The following is a 26,338-nucleotide window of genomic DNA, read 5'->3' on the forward strand; positions in this document are numbered from 1 at the left end:
ATATAGTCACCCAACAAAATAAGTCACTTTGATTAAAATAAACTATCAGCAGCATTCCCACTAAACAAGACATTGAACCTGCACTTAAAGAATTGATGTTGGTCTCATAACTTCCCCTTATTTGTTCTGTTTATTTGGATACCACAAATTGTTTTCAATAAATTCCAGCAGCATACATCAATATTAAAGCAGAAACCTCATTTATGACAAAAATAACCTTTATAAAGCTTAAACCCAGAAAATAAAACGACATTTTGTAGTTAATATAGGCACTACATCACAAGTTGTGCCTCTCAAAGCATGGGAAATATTAATGTAGCACCATACAAACATTCTGTATTGTCCCTCTGTTATTTAATATTGTCAAAAAAACAAGGCAATGCACTTAAATAGTTAAAACACTTATCTTTTCCATGGTTTGCATTACATAGCTAATTTTACAGCAAGTAAAAACAGCACTGAAAATATATGATCAGTTTTACGTAGTTAATGTTGTGCTCTTACATTGCAACACAATTAGTCGTAATTTAATAACTTTTGTGTTGAAATAAATTTCAATAAAATATCATATGCTGTCTTCCATGCAACTGTTTCTAAAACTAAATACATACTTTTGGCCAGCTTCACCCAATGTTCTCAAGTTCTATCCCTGAGAAATTGGTTATTTAGGTTAAACAATGAATTACTGAGGAAGGATTGCAATACAAATGTTTTACAATTGTAAACTGTGTAAACAAGTAAGGTAGCCAGTAACTTCAAACTTTTTCTGGAAGCATCCTCCACTCTGAAAAATCCTTGGTAAGATGTTTCACCTGCAAAGTATCAGGCTTAGGAAATTGGACATGCCATAACAGAATATTGGTAGCTGTCTCAGATCTCAGACATCCCTTACAACAAATCAGCTAGAGAAAGTTATTAAATGGGTTGTTCTGCACATAGGAAAATTCTTTGGGCTTGTCTCCACTTACCAGTGGATCGACGCTGCAGCGATCGAGCCACCAGGGGTCGATTTAGCGGGTCTAGTGAAGACCCGTTAAATTGACTGCAGATCGCTCTCCCGTCGACTCCGGTACTGCACCGTAACGAGAAGAGTAAGGGGAGTTGATGGGAGAGCATCTCCCATTGACACAGCCTAGTGTGGACCCTGCGATAAGTAGATCTAAGCTACCTCGACTTGAGTTACGCTACTAACATAACTCAAATTGCAGCGCTTAGATCAACTTTCCCCCGTAGTGTAGACCTGCCTTTTCTGTATGGTAATAAAATGCAACCAGAGTAGGGCAAAGTTCAGTCTTCCAAAGCCTTGCTCTAAGCACACAGGACCTGATTTTGATCTCACACTGATGTAAATCAGGAATAACTCCACTGATGTCAATGGAGCTATGCCAATATATATTGGGTCTGACCCAATGTAGTTACAGGTGTAAAACTAATGCAAACAAAATTAGAATCATAGGAAGGCCCAGGTTTTGTTCTCAGTTGCACCAGTGTAAATCAGGAGTAACTACTGAAGTTGACTCTGGCTGCATTGAGATCAGAATTGGGAGGCCCATAAACTCTACCTGAATGTATTAACTTTTCTAATAGACTCTTGCAATAAATCATCTAGTTTTGCTGCCTATCCTTTCTGCTGCAGAACCCCATTAATATTCCCCATCCTTCCCCAGTTTTTGTTGTTTTGTTTGTTTTACTTCAGTGCTGTTTGGTATCAGAATATATTTAAGTATCTCATTTATCATTTCTCGTATGAGGTGAGAATGGATCATTTGTTCTGCAATCAAAACATCAAAAAGAGTTCCTTGGACTGGAGAGTGCTTTCAGAAAAATATAAGAAATTTTCAATTTTATATCACAGAAACATTCTTTTAAATATATTAAATTATGTGTATCCTTGAATTATTATTAGTATTGTAGTGACACACGTGTGTAGCTGGATGAGAAATGTAACCATTTTCTTGTGCTCAACAATAAATTTCTGATCAGCTGGACTATAGAGTAGGAAAGTATTCATGTGAGGCCTGATTCTTCTCTCACACCAGTGTAAATCAGCAGTAACTGCACTGCAGTCAATAGTTTCATCAGTGTAAAACTGTTGTACATGAGTTAAGAATCAAAACTAATGTTTCAACCACTGACCAAATATAAAAATAGTGATATTGCATCTGGAAAGCTCTTAACATCTGTATTTGTTAAAGAGACAGTTCTAAAGCCAAGAATCGTAAGTGTGACAGTAAACTTGCTTTTACAAGCACATTTCCACTAATTATTTAATATCAGCACTTTGCAGCTCATTCATTATTCACTGTGATACTCTTCAATGCAGTTGGTCTTATAAGAATAACAATTTTGTACTGCTATATAACAGAGACATGAACCTAACACATACTTTTCAAAACATTCCATAAATTGAACTATACTTTTGTGTTATCAGTGGGTTGATCTTTTGATTGTTTCTTTTGAATACAAGGTTGGATGAGTAAAACGATTATTCCTACCATGTAAAGCAAACCGCATATGTAAAAAGAAAAATCATATTTTTGTGTGATGTCATAGATCCAACCTGCAAAACAAGGACAAGATAGTTTTCAGTAGAGAGCATATGAGAGAAGCATAAAACAGGAATGTTAAAAAAAACCACTGCATATTAATCTCATGAATGCATCCTATTATGTGACACTTCATTCAAGTCACGAATTTTTTCTTAAAAAAAAAAAAAAAAAAAAGAGGAAATTGTCTCCATCGCTAGACAATAAAAATAGACATGAACTAACAAAAAACAGTGGTTTATTCAGTCCTATGCAGAAAGCCAACCCATGGCCTATGCATCACTTATATCCCATTTAAATCCTCAAAATTGGGGTTTCGGATATGCACAGGCCTTTTGATGGTCCTCTCCATAAGGGAGAATTTCACTCCCAGTCTGAAGTGAGGTATAGGGAGTTAGAACTTTCAAAACATTTTGGCCGGGGAAGCTTAAGGCAGAATCCTTGGGATCCAGGGCCAGAAAACACGAGTGTCTCAGAGGGAGAGCATCAGGCTGTGATGCAGCACAAGGTTGAATGGGAGTTTGGACTGGGCTACCTACTTACCAGAAAGAGCCAGGACTCAGGTGTGAGTGAAAACAAGGGTCCATCTTAGAAGTCTGGCAGGAAGGTTCCAAGTGGAGGGGCCTATGTTTATAGATTCTTTCTATAAACATAGGCCCCTCCACTTGGAATCTTTCTGCCTTAATCCAATCTTGTTTTTGCCAATGTTTTCACATAACTAGAAAAATGTCATCAAATTACTACTACTAATAATAACTGTATCCAGTCTCCTTTCTTGGAATAAAGAATAGCAAACTGTGAAAAGATCAGTTTTGTCAATGAATGTGTTAACTGTAAGTAAACTTAAAAACATGTTGTTGTACTACAGAGGCATTGGGGAACACCCTGATCCTCAGCTGGTGTAAATCAGCATAGTTTCATTGACTTCAGTGGAGCTACACTGATTTACGGTAAGGATCTGACTCGACTGATATTTAGTATTTAATTTAATATTTAACATTTACAAAGCACTTTACAGGCTTGATTTTCCACTATTTTGCACCTGGTATAGTCATTTACACCTGTGGAAAATCGATGTAAAATGCTGCTAAATCAGAATGACTGTTTTACATTCACATTTGCACAGGTATAAATGGTTATACAAGGTACAGGGCAGTGGAGAATCAGGCCGTATATTGAAAGATCAGTATTACTATCCCAGTTTACAGATGGGAAACTTACATAGTAAGTAATTACCCCAAGCCATACAGTGAGTGAGTTGCACAGGTGGTATTAGACTTTAGGAGCTCCTGGCTCCCAGACTCCTATTCAATCTGCTATACCATCCTAACTATGTAAATAGTAAGTGGAGATGTTTTCAGTCCTCCATCCAAGCTCTAGAACAAGTCACAGATAGTGAATGACTCAAAAATTCAAAACTCCGGTAGACTAAATTAGTCCTAGGCTCCCATAAGTCTCTGGATGTGTGATACATGTATCTGAAGACCCTACACTGTTCATTTGCTAAAGTCTGTAACTCAAACCTTCTGTTTTATTCAGATTTCTTTCATGTATGATTTTGATCCTTGTTTGGTACATAAATCCCAATAGCAAAGCTAGATCACCAAATTCTGAATGCTTCTGTTTCTCCAATCTTCATCAACTCCAGCCCAAACAACAAATATAAATCCTATACCAGAAGCTAGAGATAGGAATAAAGCAAATTGCTTCTAACGTCCCTCTGAGTACAAAGGGGGCTGGCTTGGCTAACCCTATTTAATTGTTCTTCTTTCTCTGACCCTTATTGTCCCTGCCACTTCTGCATGTTGTTTTTTAAAATTCTGATTATAATAAAGAAAAGGTGAAGGAAATAATTTTAAATGGAAAAAAATCTATTCTGTCAGGACTGCTAATTCAGTAGTCCAGAAAAACTCTGTGGGTGAAATTCACCTCTGTGCAAAGGGAAGCATGAAGGTTTAACTTACACGTAGGACTCACGCCAGCACTGTGCACAGGGTGAATTTTACCCAGTTTATTTTACTTACCCCAGCTACGGTATATGTATGTGATTTTGTAGGTGATGGAGTTGGTACTAAATACAGAGGGCCAACATAGGCACTTGAATACATGCATAAAATTCCCGGTGAAGTCAATAGGCCCAATCCGACAGTCATTGCATAGATGGAACTCCCTTTGAAGTTTATGGGAGTTTTGTCTTAACAAGGACCATAGAATTCGTTCTAATTGGTGTTGCCAGGGCCGGCTCCGGGCACCAGCATTCCAAGCAGGTGCTTGGGGTGGCAAACTGCAAGGGGCGGCAGTCCCTGTGTTTTTGCCGCCCCAAGCAGCGCGCCAAATTGCCGCCGCGGACGGCAGGGGCAGTCTGTGTGCCGTTAGGGCGGCACGCACGTTTCCGCCGCGGCGGCAATTCGGCAGCAGCTTCTATGTTCAGCTGCCCAAGGCGGCAATTCGGTGGCTTCTGTTTTCTGGCTGAAGACAGAAGCTGCCACCGAATTGCTGCCGCTGCGGAAACGCGCGTGCCGCCCTAACGGCACACGGACTGCCCCCACCGTCGGCGGCGGCAATTCGGCGCGCTGCTTGGGGCAGCAAAAACAGTAGAGCCGGCCCTGGGTGTTGCATATGATTGATTGAAGATACAATTGAGCCCAAGTTATGAAGAGCCCAATCCTGTAGTCTTCAGTCAGATAAAATTCCCAATTAGCTCAATGGGAATTAATTAATTATGGCGTAAACACACATGTAGGTTGTCAGAATGTGTGACCCTTTTACTTGGGCTGCTGTAACTTCTACAATCTCTTTTAAATATGACTTCACAAATTTGCCTTATGTATCACTGCATAGGTATCTCCTCTTCTCTTTTTGTTTGCTCTGTTCCCTGCTGGCACCCCTCTTCCTCTACTCCTCAGCTTGGAATTATGCCCGGCATATTGCACAATTAAGAGGTTAACTTTGTTCATGAGGGAAAAAACAGCTGAATTAACAAAGCATAAAATTTACTGGGACAAAGAGGAAAAAGTACAGTCCACCATCTTCTCTATTTTCCAAAGGAGAGAGTATTGTCTAATAGTTAAAGAAGAGTCCTGGGTCCTATTCCCAGTTGTGCCATTGACTCATTGTGTGATCTTGTGCATTCAATAAATTCTTCTGTGGCTTAGTTTACCCAAATGTAAAATGGGTATAAAATACTTACCCAAATCACTGGGTAGCTGTGATAACTAATTAATATTTGTAAAACATAGTCAAATCTTCTGATGAAATGCTCTATAACATGCAAAGTACTGTCACTGTTCCCACAGGAAGATACAGTTTCTGTGGAATAGTTTGAAAAATTGTCTCATGAATAAGACTCTTGATCTGTACATTATTTAGACCAAATGTTGGAAATAATATCATTTCCCACCTTCAAGAAAATAACCTTACGTAATATATGTCGCATTTAATACTAGTTACACAATAAATGTTTATGTAATGAAACTACTCTCTGGTATTGAAAGCAAAAATGTAATTTTGGCTAATTATATCATAAGACTATTGAAAAGAAAAAAAATTTAAAGTAAATTTAAAACATTACACTACTCAAGTCTTATGTTCTTGAGTGAGTCAATCATGGGGCCAGGTTAATAAAAGTTGGTGCAAGGAGTCGTACATTACCCAGGGCCGGCTCTAGGTTTTTTGCCGCCCTAAGCAAAAAAATAAAAATAAAACAAACTCCGAGAGCACAAAAAAAAAAAAGGTGACCGGAATGCCGCCCCTGAAATTGTGCTGCCCCAAGCACATGCTTGGTTTGCTGGTGCCTAGAGCCGGTTCTGACATTACCTCTTCCTGCTACCTACTACCAATGGCAATTGAACTTGTGGGTGTTAAATGCTTGTGGTTAGGATACTGGACTGAGACCCAGAGGATCTAAGTTTAATTTTTGACTCTACTTCTGATTTTTGTGTGTGAGCTTGGACTAGTTACCTTATTTTTGTGCCTCAGTTTCCTCATCTGTAAAATGAGGATAATACTTCTCTACTTTACAGGAGTGTTATAAAGATAAATATATTAATGTCTATAAGGACTTCTTCTGATACTGTGGTGATGGATTTCATACAAATAGGGTAGATAAATAGTGTGGTAGCATGCTATTCCTTTAACAGGTGTGCAGGCTAGGAACCCTCTCCACTATCTATATAACAGTCTTGTAATAAGATTCCTGGATTGTCTGTGTCACCATGAAGCCTAAAATGTCTGTTGCGTCAGTGTAAAGCAATGGAAACAGCTACACGCATGGTTGAGAGCTCTTTTTCTTTAGAATACCAGCAGGTTCAATCATCACTGGGATTTGTGCTTTGTTGCCATCTAATTTTTAAGTTCTCAACCATTTTGACTTTACAAATTACACCTGTGTGACAGCAAGGCATGTATCTATGCCATACCAAGAGTCTAGACCATTGTGATAGCAGAGGTAATTTAACCAATCACCACCCTTATGCTATAGCTAATTTGCATGCAACAATTTTATTGGTTGTATGAGGCAGTTGGCGTAGATGGTGGATTATTTGGCCCAGCTGACATACCCCGTGACAGCCCAACCATTCAGCAACTAGTTTAAGCTTAAGAGAGATGTCAGGGGAAATCAGTGTGGGGCAAGCTCTTGTTTAGCAATGGCCTGTAGTAAAGAGCCTAACAAAAGAGCCCAGTTTCGGGGTATGGGATTTGCCTGGTTTTTGTTTGTTTTGTTTTAATTTGTTTCCCTCTGTTACTGTCAATAAACTGGGATTTGGGTTTATATTCCTTGAGATTCTGGAAGTTTTAGGGTTGGAGCTGTGGGCTCCAGGTGACCCTGTGTAACTCCCTCAAGTCTTCTACTGGGGGAAGCTTTAGTTTGTGGCCAGAGCTCATAGGAATGCTGCTAACAGATACTTCCGAAGAGATGCACTGAATCAATACATAGAATTTGTACTGTTAGGTTAGATCAGTGTTCCATCTGCTCCATATCCTCTCACAGACAGTGGCCTGAATTAGATGCTTCTCAGGAAACCCCATAAAGGACAATTATGGAACAACTGCCAATGCAGCTCTGGCCATACAAATTTGTGGCTAACACCACCCTGTGTTGGGGATATGCTGGCTCCTATGGAACATGTGCCTCTAGAAGAGGAGAAATTGAGTTTAAATTATTAAAATTCTGCCCAGGATCAACACAAGCAAGTCTTCTAGCAGACATGTTCCAATGAGAAATGGCTTTAAATGCTGCAGTTTTACTGAAAAGAGATATTTTAGAAAACATAGAAGAACTTGTTCTGTATATCTTCACATCCTGGTGTTCTGAGCTCAAGTAATAAATAACAATATTACTTAACAATATTAAGATTGTGGTAGATCACCTAAAAACTTGGAATGCAATATGTTTTCTATATTGAACAATCTCTAAAAATAGCTTCATTCTCTCCACTGAAAGTTTAGAATGAAGTAGGGCTCAAATTTGCAGAAGCTAACCAATGCTGGGCCCAAAATTATATACCTGCCACAACCTGCATCTAACAGGTCTGAGCTAAAATAACACTGAAACTTAAAGCCCGCTGTTGTTTCACTTACTCTTAGCTATCGCCTCACTATTTCCTCTTTGGAATGCTTGATACCACATCTGTGTCAGGCAGGTTAAGTCAGGACACTGTTCCAACTGCTGTTTGTACAAGCACATTTCAATGAGCTGTCCACATTTCTTGTTCAAGGAAAACAAGGTTTTTAAGACCCCACATAGAGATAAACTCCTTCTAAGATCTTTCTCAAGAAGTATGAGGTTAGCACGGTGACAGCCCATACGTCAACCTCAATTCCTTGACTGATGCAATTCAATTCTGCATTCAGATTGTTTCAAAAGGTTTGAAACACAAAATAAACTCCTGTTACCATGTTATCCACATTGGTTCATAATATAAAAGCAGAAGGGCTAGCTGTTTTAGAGCAATCACTGTATCTTTTTTTTTTATTAAAGGCCAAATTCTCCCCTGAGACATGGGCATGTTAACTCTTACTGGGCTCAATTCTGGCTGACAGGGTTTGGGAGAATGCACAGTAGAGTTGTAGTTTTGCTACCCTTTGAAAGGATTCAGCATGTGCTCTCGTCTACATTATTCCAGCACTGCTGACAGGTACAGAGGAAGAGAGAGAGACTACAGCTCTCCCAATGCTGGTGGTGGCTCTAGCCCAGTTCAGTGTCCATGCTATCCCCGACTGAAGATGACCCATTGCACCTTATTGCTTTCTTCTGACTCATGCATCCAAAAAAGACAGTCACAGTCTGGGCCAAAATATTATTTTTAGGGAGTATTTTTGTCACCCGACTCCACATTCATTTGTACTGGATAACTTACAATGAAGGGGCTTGATTCCCTCCAAGTTCATTTGAGGAGAGCTGTAGCAATGCCTGCAACTTCACTTCTCCCAGGAGCGAGGGAGCAGCATGCAGTACAGTCCCCAAATTGGTCAGTGTTGTCTGATAATTGGGCAAAGCCAAGGCAGCTGTTGATGAGCTCTATCAGCACATCCATTGGGCAGCCTATGCTGCTGGAGCACAAACACAATTTAAATCTACCTTGTGGACCCACCATAGAAGTTGATGGTACAAACCAGTCTGTGCTCCCCCCCGATGAAATCTCCCTCCCGTGATAGACAGTGGCAACCCCTACTACAGCAGATTTCTCATCTGGAAATATGCACGCTGCAGGTGTAAACTGTGATACACAAAACACAGGAGTAAATATGTTAACCCTTTCTATGCTAGAAAATTTGTATATACAATTATATTAAACAATGTACCATAAAAATGACAGTTTGTAACAGAGCTAGAATGACTTGCAAGGATGGCAGTTTGTACTGAGGGTGCGGAATGTATTCTGTAAACACATACATGTAAAATGGGACACTAATCAAAGCCGGAGCGGCTGTAATTTTGTTATCCACATTATTATAATATCACAAATATATAATAATTCAGATATAGTCACAGATGTATGTTGATTTGAAACTTGAACTATTTACCTGCAAACGGTGGTCCTAGCAGTGCAGATATCCCATTGGCACAAATGATGATGCCGTAAGCATTTGCAAGGTGCTCTATCCCCACTAAATCTTCAGTCACAACAGGCATTAGAGAAAAATACCCACTGGAAAATCCTATTAGGGCACAAACCATTGCCAGGCCAATATATGTATGCATTAATGGCAGAATAAGAATACAGATGACAAGAGTGAAGTTAGCTATCAGGAAGACATTCCAAGTACTGATGCAGGGTAAATCAGAGATAATTCCAAGGATCACCTTACCAAATATATGAATTATGGCTATAATCGAGGTCAAAGGAAACACATCATTCTGTGTGGATAAATTATACTGTTTGACAATTTCTGGAAGATGAATAAAAGGAATAACAAAGCTGCTATATGCAAACAATGCCCAAAACACAAAAGCCACAAATACTCTATTGGTAAAAAGTGATGCAGCCCCAAAGTAGCTGGAATACCATGTTCCAAACCCCTTCTTGATTGTAACAGTCAGCTGGCTCACTCTCTTAAGAATGCAAAGAGCATACAAATTCTTTCCACGTCTGCTTTTACCTTTGCACTCCATAGCTTGAACGTTATCAAGCACTTTGTCATTAGCTGGCCCTTCTTTTTCCTCTTGCTCTTCATGTAATATCCCATTAGATTTTATGGGCTTTGCGGAGTGGAACAGAGCTTTTGCATGATAATCTTCACTATTGTTTCTCTCAACACCCTTTTCATTGGCATCCTTCGTGGAAGAAAGTGGCCTCATGAGCGCTCCACAGACACACAGGTTCAGAGACACAGCACCCTGGATGAACATTGCATTCCTCCATCCAAATTCCTTACACAGATACTTCAGTAAAACGGTCATTAGAAATGTTCCAAACCCTGTTCCAGTGGTACTAAGTCCCTGAGCTAGTGCTCTTCTCTTCTGAAAATACTGTCCTACCATGACCACTGCAGGAAGATAAACCATGCCACTCCCAACACCTGTGAAAATAAAAACATCACATGCTACTCTACTGAAATCATCCAGATTTAGCAAGGTATACAGCAGGGATGCCCAAACTCTGCAGCAGCAAGGCCACATTAGCAACATACCAGTAATACAAGGGCTATACCTAATTTCTATATAAATATAATAAATAAATACTTTTCATTTATCATTTACTTTAATCCAGTATTCATAGTACTTTCCAAACACAAATTAATTAATCCCTGAAAAGTCGGTATTGTCCCATTTTACATATAGAAAAACTGAGCCATATTGAGGCTAATGGCTGTAGATATTTTCAGAGGTGTTGAGCAGTCATATGTCAATATGACATCATCAGGAGCTGTGAGCGCTCAGCACTTCTGAAAATCAGGTCCCAAGTAACTTGCCCAAGGTTATGCAGCAAGTCAGTGGTAGAGGTGGGAATAAATGTACATAGATTTTAATTTTTAATTGTATATGCATACAGCCATAATATTTGCTTGTACCTGTATCTTATTTGACAGAAAATAGAAATTGCTTGATTTTTAAGTTAACGAGTGAAAAAACCTGCAGCTAGTCAGTTTTTTCCTCACTTTGCAACTACAGGGTGGGGTAACTATAGGACACATTTTATAACTCCCTGGGCTGCTTTTGATAACTGATCCAAAGGCCATTGCAACACTGCATGCAACACAGTATAGACAGGTGTAATCATAGGAGATGACAGAGGGGAACATCTCCCCTTGACTTTCAGGCTGTGGGGGAGGAGGCTGACAATGCCATTCCCTTTGCCCCCTCTCTGCCCCCTGATTTTTGCTGGCTGTGTAGGGGAGAGGACAGAGAGGAGAAGCTAAGAATAAAAGATATTACCACATCAGCTAATAGATAGGACTTGAGGCTGTGTGGCAGCTGTAATAGTACCCTCCTGCCCACAGAGGGCTCTCTGTCTCCCCTTCTCCCATTGCTGGACAGGCATGGCAGGGTCCTTATATGGGCCCTTCCCCTCCACCTATGAGGAGCTGAATGGGCGTGGCTCCCTCTATTCCCCTCCCTTAGGCCAAAACCAGGGGACACAGCTAAGGGGGATGTGGGGCTAGGGCCGCCCGGGGGGGGGGGCAAGTGGGGCAATTTGCCCCAGGCCCCACAGGGCCCCCCATGAGAATATAGTATTCTATAGTATTGCAACTTTTTTTTATGGAAGGGGCCCCCGAAATTGCTTTGCCCCAGGCCCCCTGAATCCTCTGGGCAGCCCTGTGTGGGGCCAGGACAAAGGGGAGACAGCTGTTGGGGTGCACAGGCACTGGAGAGGACAGAGGGGAAACCAAGAGGGATATTTTGGGAAAGGGACAAGAAGCTGGAAGGATGTGCGGGAGGTGAAAGAGCCTGGGGTGAGAGGCAGTTTGGGGAAGAGAGAATAAGGGGCTTTGAGTTGAGAAGGTTAGAATGAGTCTGGGGAGAAAGATGGGAGAGACTGGGGGAGATTCATGGAGATGAGCCTAGGAGTTGGGGAGAAGACATTGGAGGAGTTTGTTGGAAATGGGGGGGGGGGCTAGAAAGACTGTACATCAAGAGGAGTTGGGAAGAGAAAAAAAATAAACTGATGACATTAGCACAGTGGTTCTCAAACTTTTGTACTGGTGACCCCTTTCACATAGAAAGCCTCTGAGTATGACCCCTTCTTATAAATTAAAAACACTTTTTATATATTTAACACCATTATAGATGCTGGAGGCAAAGCGGGGCTTGGGGTGGAGGCTGACAGTTCGCGACCCCCCATGTAAGAACCTTGTGACCCCCTGAGGGGTCCCAACCCGCAGTTTGAGAACCCCTGCATTAGCAGGAGGGTGGGCATGCAATGAGCCGCCTGAACACTACAGCACAGGATGGGAGCCAGTCAAAAACTGCACCGCTAGTAGGAGGCCAAGGTAAGTAAGTGCTGGGGGCCTTTTTTAAGGGCAATGGAGAGAAGAGAACAGGTGTGGGGACCTTTTTTGGTGTTGCAGTGAAGGGAGGTCTCATGGCATTGCAGGGGAATATCCCTGACCCCAATTTTTTACCAGAATTAGTCCACTGAGAGTGTCTCAGTTCTTCTCAATCTCATTTGAAACATCCAGTCAGATTTCTCTAGAGAACACAGATATGGTTTTCATGTTAGCTATTTATTTCTACATATTACATTCTGCAGTTCAACAGTTTTGGTCTGGTTTCCTTGGACAGGATGAAAAAAAGAGAATTGATTCATTTGTACCTAAGGGTACTCCAGATATAAGGAAAGAGTCGTACAGGCAAGGCTCCCTGCCCTGATGAGAGTTAATTATACATCACTGTTTGATATCATTGTGATCTCTAATAGAATCAATAAAATGATACCAAGTAGAATAGAAAAGCAGAAGAAAATTCTTTACAGAAATTCTGCAGATTTTGTGGAAATTTCTTTAAAGGATTTTTGGGGATAGGCAACTTCATTTAGATCTCACCAAAATTTCCAAAAAGATTTTTTTTGTCCATATTCATCACTCTTGGCTTTTTCCACACAACTTGTAGTTTCTGATTTATCCTTTTGGGAAAGACCAAAAATCAAATCCTTTTTCCTCCAGTTGAGCTCAGCGAGAGCCTGAACTACACCTTGCTTCATGTTGCAAACACATCTTTCCAGAGGCATTACATCCAGAGCCTCTTCAATGGAAGTGTTGCTCAGATAAGAAACACAAAAATTGTTCCTTAATTATTCCTTGCAGTAATTTCTGCCATCCTGAATAACTACCTCCTGATGAGGGATTCTGGGATTAGAGGTACTCTAGTTTGTGACAGACAACCAGTGTGTTAAAAGCTCAGCGCATCTGAGAAGTTACAACAATCTACAATATGTGACTAAGTTATGTCAGACCTTACATGTCTTAATGAGTTTAGCAAGATAGTCCTTGTCACAGGGCAGCTGACCCCTTAAGGGGTGTTGGGCCCAGACTCATCTATGATGATTCAGCTACCTCCCAGCTGAGACTGAAAAGCTGGGGATCAGGTGATGATTATGAAAGCCAGCAAGTAGGCCATTTGGGAGACAGTTGTGAAACTAAAAGAGAAACTATAGGAAGCAGTTTGGTCTCTAGAACAGGGTAACTCCCAGGCAGAGAGCTGGTAGGAGAACTGAGGCAAGCGCTTCCAGGAGCAAGAAGGCTCTGGCAGGAAGCCCCTGGATTGGGGGGTAAGGGGGAAGAGGAGGGTTTGTGAATAATTCTCAGGCAGGTATCCTGTAGAGTGGAAACCTGCAGGGAACAGTAGGCCTTTGTAGAAAACTCTGGAGTAAGAGGTGGGGATGACTGCTGTGCTGTGCTAGCTTTCTGTAGAAATAATAAAGCTAAAGCCCTGGGGAAAAGAGCCTGAACCAGATTCTGGGTGTGGTGTCATTCCATCCTGTTCTGGGGAGGCAGTCCAGCAGCCGCCAGTTCTCTACAAGAAACTTCATCACCACTGGCATCCTACTGACACTTTTGGTGTACTAAAGCCATTGCTCAACAAAGGCTTATGTTCTACCTCTGTCTATGCAAATAGAGACTTTTTTTGTACGTAAAGGATTTTTGCTTATGGTATAGTGCTGTAAAGATGTAGTCCTCACCCTCAGCATATCACCACCTTTATAAGTTTAGTCATCTCTTAGGCTTGCTACAAATCCTTCATTTCAGTGGATATACATATACCAATTTATATTCTTCTACTGTGCTCATTAAAAGTGTAAAGGGTTTTCCCGTTAACTAACATCCCTATGTCATTTTCTGAGAGAGAGCAAGAGAAATTATGTGGTATGGTAAAAAGGTTTGGCTGTATCTCAGTAAAGTTACACCAGGGTTGCATTTAGTTCATGGTATACCAGTTACATTACGTGGCCAAATCAAGTAGCTTTTACACAGGCAAAACTCCAGTTGTAACCAAAGGGAGGGTTGACTTCACAAGAACTATAGGATCAGGCCCTATATCTGGTCAGTCAGCTCCATTGCTTTTTTTCAAACTATGTCTCAACAAATAAATAATAATAATAAAAAATTAGAGCCAGTTGGGAATTTTCCATCAGAATGATTGTTCTACAGAAAATGAAATTTAAGTTTGCTGAAAAATTTTGATTTTCTGCTGGGAAAATCTAAATGAAATATTTCATTTTGGGTTGGTTTGATCAGAATCAGGAGACTTGTATTTTGAACTGACCTGGAAAATTTTAAACTGCAATTCTCTATCAGCACATTGCATCATGGGAGTTGTAGTTCAGGCCCTCATTCTCTCCTACAGGACAGGCTCCCTAGAGGACTACATGTCCCATAGCATAATGTGACTTTTGCCTCTAACCAGGTATCATGGAAGTCACATGTCTGTTGTGACCATTGGTACATTATGAGAGATGGAGTCTGGCCATTAGGGAGAATGGGGGCATCATGCTTCTGAACTACAACTCCCATAAGGCAATGTGCCACTATGGGAAAATGCATTTTAATATTGAACTGATTCAAAGCAAAGTGTTTCAAGTCAGCTCACTAAACTGAAATGAAACATTTTGATTTGGGGATGTCAAAATGTTTCATTTTGATCAAAAATTTTGAAACAGACAAAAAAATTTCATGGAATTGTTACATGAAAAAATTCCTAATTTCAATTTTTCATCCCAATTTGGAACAAAAACAAATGCTGAACTGTTAGAATTTCCCACTGGACAGAAGTTCCAAATTTCACTCTCTAATACTCTTTTCTGTCTTGAGACAACAATGAAAACACGATGTCAAATTCAGTTTGCAGTTACACTTATGAGATGCTTTTGAGATTAGTCTGTGGTTAAAAGGGTCTAATTGAAGTACAATCTGGTCCTCTGTCTAGCATCAAATTTGGGAAGCACAGAAGTTTTCCGAGCCTCTGGGTCATAGATTTTCTGCAGTTCATATTGGTCCCTTCTTTTAACTGCAACTTTTTAATCAAAATTAGGGAAGTTTTCCTAGTTAGTTTCTCTTCCCAGAAAGCAAAAGAACAATATAAAACAAGGTGGTGTTTTTAAACTAGCATAAATCTGGGTCTTTGTTCATAAGGTCTGGGGTAAATTTTTTAGGAGCACCTAAAGTATGTCTACACAGCATTTTGGAGTGAGCTTCCCAGCCCAGATCGACAGAATGTGTCAACCCAGGCTGGGAGGCTCTCTGCAAAATGTTGTGTAGACATACCCTAGATCACTTTGGGTATGTCTATGTCTACACCGCAGTCTGAGCTGTGATTGCATCTCATGTAGACACACCCAAGCTAACTTTAATCTAGCTAGTTTGGGTACTGGTACACCGCAGCACAAGCTTCAGTGTAGGCTATACAAGCCTGCCCTGAACCCTGGGTAATTACTTGGGTGTTTAATCCACGCTGAAGCCCGTGCCACTTCGGCTTCACTGTTCCTGTATCCAAGCTAGCTAGATTAAAGCTAGCTCGGGTATGTCTTCTCAAGATGCAGTCACACTCTGTGACCAAAGTCTAGGCATACCCTTAGACTCTTTAGCTGCATTTTCACACTGACTTTCAATGAGACAGTCCCCTAAACACCTTTTAAAAATCAGAGTTTTGCTCCTAAGTTACTAAGACACTTTTGAAAACTTTACCTTTACCTTTACAAACTTTACAGATCTGATTCCTCTGAAAACAATGAAAGACCCCCACTTATTTCAATGTGAGCTGGATTGTGCCCAAAAAGAGGGAGAATTTGTTTACTGTATTGCTGGTGGTAATTATCAATATGCTTCCTTCTACTGTCAGTGCTTTTTTTGTACATAAAATATTCCATTCCCCTTTAGGCCTTCTGTATATCCTCACACTGCAAGAAGATTAGCAGCTACAGATAGAGAAGGGGGGAAGGGATAGCTCAGTGGTTTGAGCATTGGCCTGTTAAACCCTGGGTTGTGAGTTCAATCCTTGTGGGGGCCATTTAGGGATCTGGGGCAAAAATCTGTCTGGGGATTGGTCCTCCTTTGAGCAGGGGGTTGGACTAGATGACCTCCTGAGGTCCCTTCCAACCCTGATAGTCTATGATTCTATGAAGCTCTCTGCAATGACAGCTGGACCAAAATCAAGGCAAATCAGCAAAGGAAGAACAAAGAGCTGAGATCTCTGCAGCTCTGTAACCAGAAGCTGCAACAGGACCTGCTGGCGTCTATGCAAGAGTCTCTCTGATGGGCAGACTCACTGCCCAGTGAAAGACTTAGCATTATCAGTCACAAATATAGCAGTGGTCCTCTTACCAGCTATCTAACAAACCCAAACCCTAATGGAGTGGGGAGAGCTAGAAGAAAAGATTGCTACAGTTAAGAACAAAGCAGAACACCTGGTACAATTGAACACTGTAGAGAGCCAAAAAGTCAAGACCTTGCAGGAACTCGAAGAGATGCACTCCACCAGAGACCGGATCTTAGCACAAATGTACAGCAAGAACAGAAGCTGGCTCACCCCAGCCTTGAAAAAGAGACTGAGAAATAGTAGTGTTTGTTGATGCATAAGGAACTGACTAAGCTCCAGAACTTAAGGTCCAACCAGGTTTGAAGTCCAATTTGGCTAAAGGTAAAGAGCTGGAGAGCCTCTAGGCTGAAGTGACCACCTTGTGAAAAGAACTGGAATCATGCTGGGTGAAGCCACTACAACAAAAAGATGGACTGAGCCAGGAGGTACCTCAGCTGATTGAAGCTAAGAGCTGCCTGGCCATAGGTCCAAAGACATGGGACAGTGACAAAGCTACAAGGCAAAGCCACAACCACACCCTTGCTAAAATAACCAAAGAGCTGTACCCCAAAGAAGGAGGAGGAAGATAAGGGTGGTTTTCATATATTGAATATCCTCCATAAAATAGTGTGGCTGAAGAAAGAACAGAAGTGGGTGTTGCTAAGTAAGATATTATAAGCTGTGGGCAAAACACTGCAATCTCTGTTTTTTGGAAACCCTGAAAGGGATCTGAACCTGAACAGAGATATCCTTAACTTGGATGTGTGCATCCAGGGAGACTCCTCTCCAGAAGATCAGAAGATCAGGAGGCCACTACCACAGAAAAGTTTATTTGTGGTGAAATACCAGTTCTGTTAACAAGACAGGAGGTGGCAAAGAGATTCTACCATCCAGGTACACAGGTGCGTGATGTAAATTATGACGTGCCATGGACTATGGATGACCACGTGCACCCTATGGGCTACCTACAACAGAGAGAACCTCAGATCCTGGTTACTTACATTTTTCTGATGAAGATAAGGCTATTGCCAAGGACTGTTCCCATGATAAAGATATTGCCAAGCATACTGGTTGACTTCCTGGTAGCAGCTAAACAAAAAGTGCCTCCCTGTTCGGGGAACATGGCTAAATGATAACTTTGATCGAGTCTACATTTTGGATATAGATTGGCTCTTGAGGGGGAAACTTTGTGATAGCGCTGTGTCTGCCCTTTAAAGGCAGTTGTGCCTAGAGGTCAGCCCATGTAGATATATCTATATCTATAGATATAAAGTGTGTGTGTGTGTGTGTGTTTTATATATATATATATATATATATATGAGTGGCGCTTGGGAGGAAATCCCATCACTGTCTCTTTAAGAGCCCAGGACCAGGAGTCTTTCAGAGAGGGTGGGGCAGAGCTCCCCTCTCCCCCAACAAATTGCGGATAAACTGGGGGAAGGGAACCAGCATAAAGGTAGTCTCCTCCCTCATATCAGAGCAGACACCAGGAGATATCAGTAGGGAAAGGCTGATCTGTGGAGCACCTAGAGAGCTAATTAATGGAAAGTGCCAGCTGAGGGAGAAGCTGGCAAAGGCCCTACAGCTGACTAACCCACAACTCAGCTCCAGAGAGAAGAACTGAGGGCTCCACCTTAAGAAGGACCAGACAATTTGATTAAAAGAACCCACTTTCAGAGAGGAGAGCTGGGGAGGAACTTCAGTTTAAGGAGGGGGGGGGGGGAATACAGCGCAGTTCCAAGTTGGGGACTCCTGCTTAAAGAAGCACAGAAAAGGAGGAATCCAAAGAAGGAACCGGGAAAGGTTCCAGAACAAAATAAGAAACTCTTTCCAGGCACAGGAAAGAAGAGTGTCTTGAAGGAAGGAACTAGCTGGACTGAGCCTGAGATGACAAATGCCCCCGCTGTATCTGAGTAAGGTCCTAGTTATGCTTATGACTGTTACTAATAAATGAGACCCTTGGAAGAGGGGGTGCCCTCTGATTAAAAAAGGTCTTTCTGGACTTGTTTATAAACCAACGCAGGACCAGCCTGTGCTGCCATCCCTGACTGAAAGGTGGCATAGCTGGGTGACCTCTATGCTATCCCACTACTGACAAAACATCTTCACATGCTGTATGATAGAACTTGCATGACAAAAATAGCCATTTGATCTGATGTTGCTCTCACTTTCACTGGTATAATTCTGTTAAAGACAATGGAGTTACACTAATGTAAAAATGGTGTGGAATAAAAATCAGGCCCATTGGACTACAATCTATCACATGCATCAGTATTAATTTGGAATAACTCCACTGACCTCAAAGTGAGAGCAGAACCTTGCCTATTATGTCTAAAACTATAGCACAATAACATTAGTCTGACTGTGCAAGCTGAATAAACTAAAAGAAAAATTGTTAAATGGCATTTCCCCACCTAAAATCACTTTATCAGAAGTTTAAAAAAAATCAAATATTAAAATGACCCAAGAACGATCTTAGCTTCTCTCATGTTCTCAGCAAATGGACTGCCAGAAGACACTGACACTATTTAAAAGAATTTCCAAATATAAATATTGCTTACCAGCTGTCACGCCAAATGTAATGAAGAGGTAATGTACATTTGAGGCATAGGCACTCAATACCCAGCCTAGGGCATTCAAGATCCCGCCAGTTATTGCTGTCTTGCGGCACCCACATGTGTTAATGAATAAACCAATGAAAGGACCTGTCACAGAACATGAAGAAGAATTTGCTAAAAGGTTTGTGTAAAGCCCTTACTGTGAAACTTATTAAAACCCTTAATTATCATTTTCAAACAAAATATGAAACAGTGTAATTGAAATTGTTAAATGCAATTCAAAGGATTATTTTTTTCCTGTTAACCCCTTTAGGCCCTCAAAAATGTCATTCAGTTAACCCCTCTAGGCCCTTGGCTAATAACTCTGCCAATACCTGAATTCAAAGTTCTTTATTTCACCTGCAGTGGCTTATGATAATGCAAACGCTTAGTAGACCACAGAATCCTGCTCCTAAATCCACTTCATGCTGCTGCAACCAAATTAACGAAAAACGGTCAGCAAAGAATTCCCCCTCAGTAATTCTCTGCTAGAAGAAAGTCCGCAGTGATGGTGTAGCTGCTTCCCTGACCCAGCTACTCTCCCCAACCCCTGCTCCTCTGGGATGAGGGAACGGCAACTGCCTCCCTCTACCTGCAGTATTCCCCTCCCCCCACACTGTACTCTCAGGTGGAATGAAGATTCTAGCCACTGAATCTACATTCCTCAGGGGATTCATTAGGCAAGATGTGAGTTAAGCAGAAGACTAACTAATTTGTCTGTTGCAATGTCTGCTTCCATGCTCTAAAGAAGGATTTGCTCAACTCAGGGACCACATTCACATTGGCTTTCTCTCTCCCAGAGGTGTGATGATCCAGCTGAAATGAAACATTTTATCCAGTACAGCTGAGAAACATTGTGCTGTCTCAAAATGTGTGAAAATGAAGGCCAAATCTTACAGTAAAGATCCACCCTTTAGTTTGATTTGTTGCTATTTCACAGCCTCTGGAGAGGTGGAGATACTTTTATTTATTTATTTATTTACTGATGTATAAAATGTACTCTATTATGACTTAGGTGCATGTATAGAATTTAATAACATAATCGGTCCATTCCCCATTAACTAAATTCTTGAGAAAAGATGGGCCTTGTTCCATGCCTTAAAGATCAACAGATGGGCTCTTTTGGACAGCAGGGAAAATTAATTCTAAACTCTTGAGCCCTCCGGAACACCCTTTCAATAGCTCCCTGACACTTAAAATCTAGGGCCTGCCAGCTACAACACCCCTGTATACCTCCACTGCCAATGCAGCACATTTGAGTAGCTAGATGCCTACTCACATGGATTTGCCAGTGGTAAGTCACAGAGTATAATTTAGCAACCAATCATATCAAGCTGATTCTGGTCATTCTTTGAAGGATACTGTACATCCCTCAACACCTTGTAAATTTGGGAAACTTGTGAATGATGTAATCCATTTCCCAGATGTTTCACTCTAAACTATCCTTGATCCTCACGTCAACTTTCAGAAATGTCAAGCATCATGACACCCAGCAAACTTAGTGAGGAGGCAGATGACAGTAGTCTATGAACCACTGTCAAATACCATGGTGAAGGAACTCCACCATGTACAGTGAAAACAACATCCACAGTATAAGTCTTTTGTCACATTCAGGGGCATGCATATCTGTAGAATGTCCTCTGCTATGTATTTAGTAGGCATGAAGTAAGATTTGTATCTTGTGCAGTGGTTGATATTACTGCACATAAACATCCTGTTCCTTTGCTTATGAGATGTATGTTTTGCTTTTTTAATGTGATTCCTGCATTTGATTTAACAAAATTGTGCCTTTATTCTACCTAGGTACCTGAGAACCTAACAAAATTATAAGATTCAGCAGGATGTCAGAGTCTTTTAAATTGCTACTGTGTCTTCTAATATTGATCCTAAACTGTTGATGTTAGTGATTCAGACTCAGTGGATGGCCCTGCACTGCTTGTTATGGATTGTGATTACATAGAACTTTCTGTTTAATCTATCATGGCACTTTGTCCTGTTGATCCCATTTGATGCTGTTATTTAACCACCCTTATAAATGTGTCACAGAGCCTATGACAGGTACTACAGGATAATCTATTTACACTCAGGTGAAGGGGGAACAAATAAATGTGGTCTGTTTAACAGCCAAAATATGGCACCTTATATCCCTGGGAGTGCAGATCTGGAAAGCTTTCTCTCAGGCATACATGCAACAGACAAATACACCTGGCAGGTAGAGAAGAACTGGAATTGCTTCTGCAACCCTGTTGATCTGGATTAGCTTAGTCACTGTACAGATCTCTGAAAGTCAATATCTATCTATCTATCTATCTATCTATCTATCTATCTATCTATCCTTTAAATAGCAAAGAGAGCAGCATTGCCTGCACTGATTTAAGTATTAGTGATGGTATCAACTTTTGCAGAGGCAGGTGGTGCATCCCACCACTCAGCTGAAAATAAGAGGCCTGTCTGTAAAACTCTGACAAAGAAATATGTAAATAAGCACAGAGGATAAGTGGTTGAAGCTGCTCTGAGAGCGTTAGTGATTTTAATGACATTTTAACTATTATAAGCCTTTGTGACCTTGGAACTTAATTTTATCCCAAATTGTTATTGTAACAATGAATTATAAATTCATTGTTAATTATTAATGATTGACAATATTTCAACTAAAAAATATTTTAGTTAGTTGTTTGCCTTTCATTCTTGAAGACCAAAAATAAACTACAGTTTCTGAGTATTAGGAAGATACAGGGAAACGTGGACTGTCCTAGCATGATTCAAGATTTACCTTGCCCTCTGTGGGGTTTGGTCAAATCCTGCCCTGACTTGGACTCCTTGGCACCCCATTGAAGTAACTGAGATTGCACAGAGTTTAATCATGTAGGATGTGTACACCTAACTCCAACAATATCGACAGACATTTCACCTTACATCGAGCAGAGAATATACCAGTTTTTTCTGGGTTGAACTAAGACTTAATGGGACCCAGCTACACTATTTTGGGGTCTTTTAGGGACTCTTCCATCTTCTCCAAGCCTCCCCTCTTCCAGGCAGGCTGTTCTTTCTAGTGGTACACACCTCAGACAGACTCTAAATATGATTCTACACTGCCTTGCACCTTGTGCTAACTTTTACACTTGTGTAAAGTGGGTATAAGACTTTGCACATGTGTAAATGACAGCACAAAGCATCAGATAGTGAAGAATCAGTCCCTAATTCTGTTCCTTCCAGCCTTACCTCTCGACCTCCCAAGTAGACTCTAAGACAGATTCCAAGCTTTTTGGAGGGACTATTATTTTTCTCCCACTCCTGATCCTTCTGCCAGCTGATTCAGCCCAGACCAACCCAACAGGCAGTTAGCTGGCACCACTCAGATATATGTTACATGACTAACTACTGCTCTTCCTCCTCGCCTCACTGTTGTTTCCCCCCAGCGTCACTGCTACTCCCTCCCTCCCTCTGACTACATGGCTCACATGCCAGCGTATGTCTACACTGCAAAGAAAAGCCTGTGGTGCCAAGTCTTAGACCCAAGGTCAATTGACTCAGGCTTGCGTGGCTTGGGCTGCAGGGCTAAGAGTAGCAGTGAAGACCTTAGAGCTCGGCCTGGAGCCCAAGTTCCAGAAGAAGGGGCTTGAAGCCTGGACTCCAACCCGAGTGGGAATGTCTACGGGGCTATTTTTAGCCCCACAGCCCAAATCAGTTGCTATGGTAGACAACTGAATTTGGCCTCGTGACTTTAAAACTACAGTCCAAGAACACTATGGCCTACTCAGTTACCATATTTGAATAGTGCAAGAAAATACTTGGCATGGGGGGAGAATACTATGTTAAACCTATACAGTTTTGCAATATAATTATACTGGAACATACCTACGATCAATGTAATACCCATGCTAAGGGAGCTAACCCATGCAGTCAAGCCTCGACTTTGACTGAATTCTTCAAGCCATTCCATGTTAAGTATTCCAAGGGCCATTTGTGACCCCATGATGAGTATATGTACAAGGAAGGAAGAAAGCACAATCATCCAAGCCCATCCGCCATCAATGTTTGGATTAGGCTTAAGTGTCTTCGTCTTATCTTTTGAATCATCTTCAAAATCATATCCAATATCTTCTTGAGTGGTGCACATTTTCCCCACAGTATTCTGAAACAAACGAAATAAATGCTTTCAGTATGCACAGAAAACAGGTACAGGTTTGTAATAGTTATTTGTTTTTATTTTTTAACAGTTTAGATTAAACTAATTCCCCAACCTATTTTCCAGCATTTGTTGGGGTTTCTGCATACAGGAACAGTATGGGGACCACAGGGCAGTATTATTCAGCCACAACCTTAACTCCACTTCTACAAATAAATAGGTAAGAGAGCCTCCGGCTAGATCTATGTTGCTAGAGCTGGTAAAAAAATGAAAAAATGTTGCACAAATATTTCTGAATTTGTTTTGCATTTTCAACATTTTGAAAAGTCACAAAGTGTCAACCAGCTCTATAGTTCCAAAAATGGGGGAGGGGGATTTTACAAACATTTTTTTCAAAGTTTCTTCTTTATTTTTTGTATTGAAATATTTTGAAAATTTACATTTTTGAAGCTCTAATTTTTTTTTGACCACCTCTACGTACTGCTTTTCCACGAGAAAATCTGTGGGATTATGATGTTCATCTCTTTTAGCCAGTCTCAGGATAGCCCTGCCTACTCCACTCCCCCCCACATTCCTGGGTTTCAGGAAGCAGGGATGGTATTGCAGAGGTGAATGGTACCCCTTTCTCCCACGTGGGAGGGATGAGAGCTACACATGGAGGGCTTGGAGCACGATTTAGATCATGATTTTTTTTTAAATAAAACAGTTTTATAACAAATTTGGACCATAGCCATATTTTCACAATTGCGTTTCAATGTGTCCTTCATGTGGTTTTCAGTAAAATAACAGCATTTCAATAAGTTTAAATATAAAATGCACATATAAAATAAAACACACTCTGTGTGTGTACTGCTTATATCTTTCTGGTTTTTGTACTTATCTATGCAATGTATGTGTGTTGACTATAATTTGCCTTGTTTGTCACTTTGGCCCAGATCCACAAGTAGATTGTGTCTTTGTGTTCAAAATTATAAAGCTTTTAATAAAAAGGAAATAATAAATAAAAGATAAATCACATTACAATTGGTTTTCTCTGCAGAAAGAATGGTAATCTTGGGATTTATTATTTTTTGTATTGATGGGACAAGGGTGAAAGAAGAAAATAATGAAAAAATATTTAGATTCCGTGATCTTTGAGATGTTTTGCTTACATAAATTATAGAGCAGGGGCCTGATCTTACCTTCCTTGCATAACTCAAGATCCGATTAAAGTCAGTATGATATACACCTCTACCCCGATATAACGTGAGCCGATATAACACGGGTTCGCATGCAACGCGGTAAAGCAGCGCTCCTGCAGATCAGCGCATTAGCTCCCAGCCCCGGGGCACTCTGCTTCCCGCCACCGGTGAGTGCGGGGAGGTTGGGGAAAGGAGGCCCCCCGTACTCACCGGCAGCGGCGGGAAGCGGAGCGCCACGGCTGGGAGCTGGAGGAGTGGAGCGGCCTGGGGCCGGGCTGCTCCGCTTCCCGCCGCTGCCGGTGAGTGCCTGTCAGGGGGCGGGGCAGTCAGGGGATAGGGAGCGGGGGTGTTGGATAGGGGGTGGGGTCCTGAGGGTGATTAGGGATGGGGGTCTGTGGAGGGGGCGGTCAGGGGACAAGGAGCAGGGGGCCAAAGCAAGTTCGATATAACGTGATCTCACCTATAGCGCGGTAAGATTTTTTGGTTCCGGAGGACCGCGTTATATGGGGGTAGAGGTGTATAATTATATTGTTAGGCTTTCAGTTATGCTGTCGTAAATCCATAGTAACTCCACTGAGATCAGTGAGTTACTCCAAATTTATGTCAGTGTAGATCAGAAACTAGCACAGAGGGAAAGTTTGGGTGCACAAGATATGGAGGACTTGGTCTCAAATAAATTAAATTGACATTTGGTTTGTTCTTTAGTCCCCACAAATGAAGAGCACAACCCAGAAATAATAAAAATAATTTCAAGTGACTCCACAGGCAATTTTTAACTGAACGAGTCAAGATGCAGAACCAACTCTCCATTTATCCTGTGACGTATTGAAATATTACAATACTATGGAGCACCACAGAGGTTTCCATGGAGACTGGGAACTTTAGTGGTACAAGTTACCAGATAAGGTGTGTTTTTTCTCTCTCTACCCTGAAGAAATGGAAACAGGAAGTGGCTTCAGAAACAGACAAAAGAAAATATATTAGAAACAGTGAAACAATTTCTGGTGGTCTTCCACGTACTCCATTTAATAGTATAGTATGATTCTTGAAACAATAGCTACTTTTAAAAGATTAAATGCATAATTTATGTATATGTGTGATATTTTTCAATAAATAAGAGACCTTATTCATCACTAACAAAATCCAATTCCTGCAGAATTCTAATGATACATTAAATTCAATGGAGCAAATGTTGCCTTCTAGTACATCTCAATGACATCGTTACACAAAAAACAGTCAACACAGAAACAACAACAGCAGAGACATAATAATAGGCAAGGCACAAACAAGACAAAGCCCACAGAATGGTGACATCGGTAAGGCTACATAGGTATAAAGGAGGACAGAATTTGGCCCACTAGATGAAATTCTGCTCTGATTCACAGTGGTATAAATCAGAGTAATTCCACCAAAATAAGCGAAGTTACTCTGGATTTACACTGCTATAAATGAAAGGAAAATTGGGTCCAAAACATCTAAATTCATTAAAGCAAAGAGTAGTTTGCAACTGTTTCTGAACTTGTACAGTGTCTCATTAATGCCAAAAAATAAGAATCAACAAATAAAATTAACGGGTCATAGGCAAATATGATAGGACAAGCTACTATAATGAAGCAGTGCTCATGGCAATGAAATATTACAGTAGTATTATG

General features: G+C 41.0%; 1 protein-coding gene across 1 annotated transcript; it reads right to left on the minus strand.

The window, feature by feature from the left end:
* Positions 1-1,132: 1,132 nt before the first annotated feature.
* SLC16A14 (solute carrier family 16 member 14) lies at positions 1,133-23,506 on the minus strand. The gene is made up of 4 exons (XM_029911143.1): positions 23,235-23,506; positions 19,341-19,484; positions 9,573-10,568; positions 1,133-2,560 (listed from the first exon to the last, which is right to left on the minus strand). Exons 1-4 carry the CDS (start codon positions 23,494-23,496, stop codon positions 2,412-2,414), a joined length of 1,551 nt encoding a protein of 516 aa, XP_029767003.1. The 5' UTR covers positions 23,497-23,506; the 3' UTR covers positions 1,133-2,411.
* Between the last annotated feature and the right edge of the window lie 2,832 nt (positions 23,507-26,338).

This window comes from Terrapene carolina, unplaced genomic scaffold (assembly GCF_002925995.2).
Source record: "Terrapene carolina triunguis isolate 2854851 unplaced genomic scaffold, T_m_triunguis-2.0 Scaffold88, whole genome shotgun sequence".
NCBI lineage: Eukaryota > Metazoa > Chordata > Testudines > Emydidae > Terrapene > Terrapene triunguis.

What these genes read in the sequence shown, in the direction of transcription:
- SLC16A14 (XM_029911143.1), bottom strand. Translation starts at nt 23,496, where the DNA reads ATGTGCACCACTCAAGAAGATATTGGATATGATTTTGAAGATGATTCA. An exon ending in GGGTATTACATTGATCGTAG is followed by an intron (nt 19,485 to 23,234) that starts GTATGTTCCAGT and finishes GTTCTGTGACAG; the next exon opens with GTCCTTTCATTGGTTTATTC. An exon ending in GCTAGGACCACCGTTTGCAG is followed by an intron (nt 2,561 to 9,572) that starts GTAAATAGTTCA and finishes CTTGTTTTGCAG; the next exon opens with GTTGGATCTATGACATCACA.